Below are 8,877 nucleotides of genomic sequence, written 5' to 3'. Positions count from 1 at the left end.
TATATATATATATATATATATATATATATATATATATATATATATATATATATATATATATATATATTAAGAACCACAATTTTTTAATGATTATAACTCATATAAAATATAGATCTAAATCCATCAAACAAATTATGTTATGTAATAGGACACTGTTATATATATCGTAATTCTCTTATTGCTTAATTAAGCTTTATATTGATTAATATTTTAAAAATTATTCTTACGCTATCATTATTTACTTAGCTAATATAATTTTTTTTATATTAAAAAATAGAAAAGAAAAAACTAAAGTGTTCTTAGCTATCAATATCCGGATTCCTAGGCAGGAGCAGTTAAAAAAATTGATAGAAAATTAGGGTGAGAAAAGAAATAAAAGTTTATTAAATATGCAACATATAAGCAGGTGATGCTAAAGTTGCATTCACTATAAAATGGTATCTAAGTTAAGTGTGTGAAGATTTGTGAAAGAGAGTGATTCTGTGATCAGAGAGCCTTGACTTGTATGCAGCATTCTTGTATTCCCGCCATGTCAATTCTCTGTAAATATTCTGTTCTTCTTTGGACACAAGTGAAGGTAAAGGACCAATCTTTTCCTCCAAACTTGGCCCTCCAAAATAGATCATTGACAACCTCGACATCCTTGAATCTGCCAATACCCTGTGCTTCACACTCTTAAACCTTCCATTAGTCATAACCTGAAATTTCCATATTAATAATAAATGGTACATAAATTTATTAATTTTGACATTAAGAGAAAGATTGAAGATGTACCTGAAAGAGGTCACCAACATTAACAAAAAAGGAGGAAGGGTCAGGGGGGATTGAAGCCCAAGTCCCATCTGGGAGACAGATTTGCAGTCCTGATGTGTTGTTGGATCTGAGGACAGATAATATCTGTGGGTCTGTGTGCTCTCCAAACCCAATCAAATTTCTTCCACTCTCTTCCAACTCCACACATGCTGGATACCTATTCACCCTAAAACATGAATCACTTCTCTCCTCTCTCACCATTCTGCTAAACACATTCCCTAACCCCAACCCTTCTCCCATCTCTTCCAACACAAAACAGCACATCTTTTTCACTGCCCCTATGTATTCCTCCACGCACAACCTTAACAACAACAAAACACACAAACATGTCACAAACAAAACAAACCACGGCACTCTGTTCTAAACCACGCCCTTTATCACTGTTACTTTACTTACCTCAAAGCCTCCGGGTTCTGCTCGAAAAGCTCAACGCTTTTGGGGGACACGATGTCGGGGTTCGTGCTCAGGAGGAGGTACTCCACCCAACCCATGTCACCGTTTGTGCCGATTCTCTTGCTGCCATAGCCGAAAGGGTCGGGGGGACCGGCCTTGTCTTTCTGGGACTGGCTTTGCATGAAGAACTTCAGCGCTTCATTCTCCAGACGCGTTATCACCTCCGGCGGAATGCCATGGTTCACCACCTTGAACAGACCAATCTCTTGGCAGGCCTTCACCATCATTGTCTTGGCGTCGGGGTGTGAGAGATCAACCTCGGGAACCGCCGTGAACACGGTGGAGGGGTTGCATGTCTTTGCCAGAAACAACTCGTTTAGTGCAGATTGGTTGGAGAGAACAACCATGGTGTTCTTACTGGTTGCTAATGGTGAGAGAGAGAGAGAGAAGAGTAGTGAAAGAGGAATGGTGTGAAGAGGGGTTTAAATGGGTGAGAATGAGAATGAGGATTGAATGCATGAAGGGTGAAGAAAGGAGAGGCGTTACGAACTATAGAGACAGCCATCTGCCTCTCATTGTCGTCCTGGCATTTATACTATCGACCCAGACATCTAAAGTAATTGTCCTTTTTCTTCGTTTGTTTTTAAAAAAAATAAAATAAAACTCACGTCTGTCTCTTTTTTTTTCCTAATTTTATATTATATAATAAACAAGGAGACAGTATTGCATACACTGTTCATATTTAATGAAGTTGTTTTCATCTTCTCCTTCTTAACGTTATTTGATCTTCTTTTAATTTCTCTAAACCAATTCTTTCAATTTACATAATTACATGAATTTTGAAAAAAGAAAAAACACGTATAAAATTAATTTAATTAAAATTACTAAAAGATAGGGTAACTTTTCACAAATACTCGGCTTCAATCATTATAGTTAATAAATTAATAAAATTGATCATTGTAAACATTATTTTCTATAACGTTTTTTTATACTTTAATAATTCATTCGCTATAACAAGTGAGTCAGTGACATAATCATTGATACACGTTAAACATCTGCTTAAATATGTATTTCGTTTAAATTTACATTTAAAAAAAAAATTTCACATCAATAATTTTCTTACTTTATTTAAAAAAAAAATTACATAATGTGATTTCACTTTATATTTTGTTATATTTATTATATATATAAATATATATATATATATAATAAGAAATTTATATCTCGTAACATATCACTTATATTTAAATATGTTTTTAATTTCTCAACTTTTAGTGAAAATTAGAATTAGTCCATCCTTAAAATTTTTGTCCAATTTAGTCTCTCAACTTCAGAACTGCGTGAATTTAGTCTTTTAAAATGAAGTTTGTTAAATTTATTTAATGTTTCAAACGCATTTCATGATAGCACTTGAGATGTTTAGACCCTTTGACACACTTTCATTTCAATATTAGCTAAAAAACTATCATGAAACGCATTTGAAACGTCAAATAACCTTAACAAACTTTGGTTAAAAGGACTAAATCCACACAATTTTGAAATTGAGGGACTAAATTGGGTCAAAGTTTCGAAAATGGACTAATTCCAATTTTCACTAAGTTAAGGGATCAAAAACATATTTAACCCTATATTTTATATCTTTTATATGTTCAGAATCTCTACAAGATCTTAACTCTCATAATATTTCATATTTCATATTGTAATTATATGACTCATAATATGACTCTTAAATTTTTATAAGTCCGCATCCCATTTAAGTCTGCATTAACGCTTAAGATCAAAATGCAAATTTAAGCAAATGTTTACTGTATAAGATAATACATTTTAGATCGGTTAGACCAAGAACTGGTGTAGAAAATTGGTGCAGCGATATTCCAATAATTAAGTAGAAAATTTTTTGTATTGGTTAGACCAAACATCAATAATATAAAAAGTTGGCACAATGACATTTTAGTAAGAAAAAAGGTTGTTTGACATCATTCGATGAACATTTGATAATTTTTATTATGATAAAATAATCTTCATAAAATTTAATTTTTATAGATTTAGAAGAAAGAAAAAATGAATGATAAAAAAAAAAGTAATATAAAAATATTAGTATCCTTCTAGTAATTAGTGATAATTAAGTAGAAGGCTTCGTACCTATTAGACCTAGAGTCGGTACAAAAAGTGAAGCTAATCAAGAGAGTAAACTCTAATCCCTCGACTACAAATCATTCCATCTGTTTCCTCTGTCACCAACTCTTCACTGAACTCCCCAGTACCATTCGTAATCTTCAACTCCATATTCATCACGATTATTTTATGACAAAATTTTATCCACCAATTCCCCTCTTTCAGGGGCGGACCTTTGTTGGTCCGCAGGGGGCCAAGGCACTCACTTCCAATATTCTTTTCTTTTTTCTTATACGTTTAAAATTTAAATTTATAATTTTAAAAAAATTAATTTAATTATTTAATGAATTTAAAAAGGATAAAAATATTTATTATCATCCCTTTTACTTACTCACTTACTATTAATTAATAATTACAAAACTAAATTGTTAATATCATGTTAATAAAAAAATAATTTAAAATTATAACTTCAATATTTTATTGTTAATACTCTTAATTATTCAAATTTTAAAAAAAATCTATCAATCATCTTTGAACTATAATAATTTTTAACAAGAATAAGAAGTACATTTTACTTATTTTTTTTTATTAAATAAGATTGTGAAATAAAATAGAAGATAATTTTTTTATATAATATAATTATTTATATTGAAAAAAAATATAACCGAAAATTTATCACTACTGGAATTATTATTTCATGAGATTTTCCTTGCAATTTTTTTATAAAATTTTGCAAGAAAAGATTTATTTTTTTGTTATTTTTTCTAAGAGTTTTAATTGGCTGCTAATTCCTTCATGAATAATTATTTTTTACAAAATTATGAAATTTGCAAGTATTTTCTGCAAATTTTTATGTGAAACCCTAAAGATTTTACTAAAAAATTGGTAGCAATTTCTTAAAAATTATTTTTCATAACAAAATTTATAAGTATTTTTTATGAAAATAATTTCAAAACAAAACTGGTAGGAAATATATATTTTTTGTAGTAGTGTATATTTTGGCTTAATTATTGATGAATTCAATAATTTAAAAGTACAAAGAAAAATTTATTAGTTATATGTGATTTCTTTTATAGTTATAATTAAATTATATATTATTTATTTATTTTTGTTGTACTAGTGATAATGATAAAACATATAAATTTTGAAATATTACTTTGGCTCCCCCAAAATTAATGTTCAAAATCCACCACTACCCTCCATCTTCACTAACGTCCTCCATTGCGACGACGAGGAGGCTAAGCGGCATCACTATCAGGTAGGTATGACAACAGCCTGGTTGGACACGAATAATGCCTATCCACTACCCGACCTGCAACAAAATTATCTAACCAGTTACCTATGTCATTACTCGTTGGATATTCATTTAAAAAATACTTGTTGTATTTGTGGACATTTAAGAAAAAATATATTTTATAAATTTTTTAAATAAAATTATGAAAAACATAAAATATAATATAAATTAAATTATATATAAATATGAATTAATCTTTAATTTTAATTAAATTTTACCTAATAAAATATAAATTAAAATTTAATTTTAATTAACTTTAACTTAATAAAATATACATTAAATTTTATTTTTATTTTTTGTGGGCAGCGGACACTCGAGGGTAGGGGTACTATGATACGCACTCGGTCCATTTATAAATGGGTATTAAAATATCTGCTACTCGCTACGGTGGGTAATAGATACCTATGAGTATCAACTATCCATCGCGAATTTTATCCGCAGATATCTATTGATATGGGTATTTTTGTCGGCCACACCAACGATGGCAACATATGTGATTGGTGGTGTGTTCAACTAGTGAGTAAATTTTGAGTTAAAGGTTTTGTTCTGGAATCATGGTTGGTGTGTCTAAAAATGTTGTGTTCATAGGTGAGGAAAAGAAAGAATAACCTTAGGTTATTATACAGGCTATGGCCTTAGCCAATATGAATAAGGGAACATTTTATACTGCCTGTATCTATACTTATTCTAGAACAAATATAGAAAGCCTTGTTTAATCGGTATAAAAAAGACTTCTCTACACTAGTGATCTTCTTATGTGCCTAAATGGCCTATGCATCTATTTGTTAACTTTGGGTAATTATTTTTTAATGACATGTACTCAGATTCTATTTTAATTATAAAAAAGTTTAAAGGATTAAATTGAAAACAATCACTATACTGTCACGTGACATGTAACTTGTCATGTGACACAATTTTAATATGATATTACAATTTCTATATTTAAAAAACTAAAATTGAAAAATATTAAAAATTTTACAACTTCACACGTGATATGTACTGACACGTTATTAAAACTAAATTGAATCCATAAATGATAAAGAGATAAAAATAAATTAAATTAAAAATTATAGAACTAAATAAGTAATTATAAATAGAATATTTTATATTTGTAAGATGTAATTTGTTTTCTTTGTACAATTTTGTGTACCTACCACACGAGATATTTGGTAATTTTTGCAGTAAAGTGTTGTCACTTTCTAAGGGAATTAAGGCACCAGAATTTGGTTTCTGAGATAGTGTTTACTGGAGAGAAAATGGATGGATTATTTGACCTTTAATTGGTGCTACCCCACTTTTTCTGCCCAAGGAGAAGTCAACTTCATCTGCAACTGCACAAAACATTCAATACAAAAATCTGCATATGCCAACACTATCACTACAACAAAAACGCCATTTCTTAACACTTTCCTAATGTCATGTCGGATTTATAACCCTCCTCAACTTTCAAAATAAACGGACATTAATATCACATATATTCGAATGTTTCAGCCAGGTGATTCTGTGCCTCAAATTTCAACTCCTCAATTTCAAAATATCAACTTTTCAATGCTTTAATTTTCACCCGTCAAAGAAAAACAACTATTGTCTAATTACTTGAAAAAAATGTTTAACGTCTGTTTTAATTGACGATTGTCGGTAAACATGTTATTAGTTATTAAAAAAATATATAATGTTTTTCTAGACCGAGACTAAAATACTTTGGGACGGTTATTCATGTTCCTGCATTATAACAAAGGTTTTAATATGGTTTGAGTGCTTGAACTTTAATCTAAAATTAAAAGTTGTTATTGTCTTAAATTTTGATATATTTTTGTCTTAATATTTTACAAATAAATGAATATAGTCTTTTTAATCCAAATACATTAATTTTATTTTTTCTTAGATGTCAAATACACTTTTCAACAAATTTAAATGTGTTAAATGGTGTAAATAACTTCAACACTAAATATTCAAAACGTAAAAAAAATAACATAAAAACTAAAAAATTTAAAAAATTAGACAGAAAAAAATTTCAATTTTAAATTAAAATTCAATAACTAAAATCATACTTTGCCATGTGATTAACGATTAACCTTACGCGGCTTTACATCATATAGTCTAAATCTGGCTTGCTATGTTCAAACCAACACTAAAATCTAAAATAACAGTATTTTAACATTTAATTTTTTTTTACATCCATTTAATACTATTTTCTACGACTTTTACTATTTTTTATAAACACAAAAAAATTATATTTTTATAACCATTTTACCTCTATATATGAATTGTGAAATGATTCTCAAATATGTCGAACAATCTTTTCCCTATTAAGTATACCTATACCACAAAAAGAAAATTTATCGTAAATAATATCTGCAATTGCATATCAGCCACCACTCATTTTTTTACAGTAGCTTTTAAAAATTACAGTAACGGAATATTTTTATAGATGGAAAATTCATTTCTTGCAGGCTTTTGATTCGACTAATTCTTTTGAAAATAAATAATAATTTTTTAAAACTTTTTTAAGTAAAAAAACGTTTCTTATAAATAATATCATTTGGTAAGTTATATAGATTTCAATTAATAGTATCACAAAAACACTAAAAAATACAATTAATTATTTGTTTTCTTTAAATGATAGTTTTATATTTTCTTCAAATATATGTCCTCTTTTTGTCTTAAGTTTCTAAAATATCATTTAATCACATCAGTAAAATCAGTCTTCTTGTATAAGTATGAATAAAATTAAGAAAAGAATTTGAAGACAGAAATAGTATTTTCCTATATATGGTTTAGATTAAAAAAAAAGAGAGATTTGCATTTCTTTGATGAGAAAGATATAAAAACATTATCATATTTATGTTAATTATTATTATATCACTAATATAATAATTAAATAATTATTAAGTAAGATGATTAGTAAGTTTTTAAAGAAAGATTCTTATACTTTCATCTTTAACTAAGGAGAGAAAACTTTTTTAACGGCCTCGCATAAACTTTTCCTGGATCGCATCTCATTTTCCATTTTAGTTTCGTTTTCTTTTGTACTCATTTTTATACAGAAAATAATAAAATATGAAAAATATATGTTGCGGATGGACTTAGTTAAACAATTTTACATCCTTATCAATTATTATGTAAGAAAAGCTTGTTAACTTTAGAATAATAATAATAATCTTTAAATATATGTTGAAATGATTTTTTTATAAATAGAAAATGAAATGTATAAATTCCTAATAAATTAAAACTATTTTATAAATAAGTTAATTTATAAAAATCATCTCATATTACTTTATCTAAAATATATATTTAAGCTATATATATGGTGTATAAAAAATAGTCCCTTTAAAAGTATAAAAAAATAATATCCAAGTTTAATCAACAACTACTGAAAAAATAAATGAATTTATTGACAAATAGAATTATTTCATAATCATCAAAATTTATCGGTAAATAAAAAGTACTAACAGCTTAACAACAGTAAAAAAATTATTAATAAAATGATGACAAATTTTATCAACAAATAAAATTTTGTAAATAATTATCAACAACCAAAATTCATCATTAATTATTGGATTAAATCTGTACATTAAAGCAAAAATGTGTCAAACATTATAAATAACTCAAATACAATATTGAAATATATACAAAACATCAAATAAAACTAACAAAATTTGATTAAAAGGACTAAATCTACGTATTTCAAAAGATGAATGACTAATTTCAAAATTCATTGAAAGTTAAGAGACCAAAAACATATTTAACCCTTAATTATTCATTAGCAATTATTGATAATTAGAATTTGTAGGTAAATATTGGTCGATAATGACCGACAAGTTTTGATTGATAGTAATTATCCGTCAATAAATATTGTGATTTGATATTTTTCTTTCTTTTCCTCTTGTTATTTTTCCTCTCTTTCTGCTTTTTCTTCTTCAGACATTATCGTCACCACATCTATCACTTCCTCATCCTCCTCCTCCTCCTCTTCTTCCTCTCTCCCTCCTCTTCCTCTTTCTCCTACTCCTCCTCCTTCCTTGTTGTCATTGTCATGACATGGTTAAAGCTTAAAATAGGAACTTTATAGCGTCCATTTTATCGAAAGAAATATTAATTGGTAATAAAGTTTATAAATTATCGACAAATTTTACCAATGGATATTATCGATGAATCATTACCAATAGATATTTCTATCAATAATAAAAATTTTAATTTACAAACGAATCCATTATCATCAAATATTTTCGTTGATAGTTAAAATTCTAAATTCACCGTTG

The 8,877-nt window shown here is 27.5% G+C and overlaps 1 protein-coding gene across 2 annotated transcripts; it reads right to left on the bottom strand.

The window, feature by feature from the left end:
• Window positions 1–365: 365 nt before the first annotated feature.
• On the bottom strand, window positions 366–1,756 carry LOC114179699 (gibberellin 2-beta-dioxygenase-like). 2 transcript variants are annotated; one of them, XM_028066113.2, is made up of 3 exons: window positions 1,210–1,756; window positions 775–1,114; window positions 366–698 (listed from the first exon to the last, which is right to left on the bottom strand). In XM_028066113.2, exons 1-3 carry the CDS (start codon window positions 1,611–1,613, stop codon window positions 447–449), a joined length of 996 nt encoding a protein of 331 aa, XP_027921914.1. In that variant the 5' UTR covers window positions 1,614–1,756; the 3' UTR covers window positions 366–446. The 2 variants fall into 2 exon arrangements, with proteins under 2 accessions (XP_027921914.1, XP_027921915.1); XM_028066114.2 differs by having other exon boundaries at window positions 366–674.
• Window positions 1,757–8,877: the final 7,121 nt, after the last annotated feature.

This window comes from Vigna unguiculata, chromosome 3, assembly GCF_037176805.1.
Source record: "Vigna unguiculata cultivar grain cowpea cultivar isolate G323 ecotype 2 chromosome 3, ASM3717680v1, whole genome shotgun sequence".
NCBI lineage: Eukaryota > Viridiplantae > Streptophyta > Magnoliopsida > Fabales > Fabaceae > Vigna > Vigna unguiculata.
Note: the sequence above shows the minus strand (reverse complement) of the source record. Positions and strands in the feature narration are given on the sequence as shown.

Coding starts and splice junctions, on each gene's coding strand:
- LOC114179699 (XM_028066113.2), bottom strand. CDS start 1,613: ATGGTTGTTCTCTCCAACCAATCTGCACTAAACGAGTTGTTTCTGGCA. Junction 1,115..1,209: donor CAGAACCCGGAGGCTTTGAG/GTAAGTAAAGTA, acceptor GTTGTTGTTAAG/GTTGTGCGTGGAGGAATACA. Junction 699..774: donor ATGTTGGTGACCTCTTTCAG/GTACATCTTCAA, acceptor TGGAAATTTCAG/GTTATGACTAATGGAAGGTT.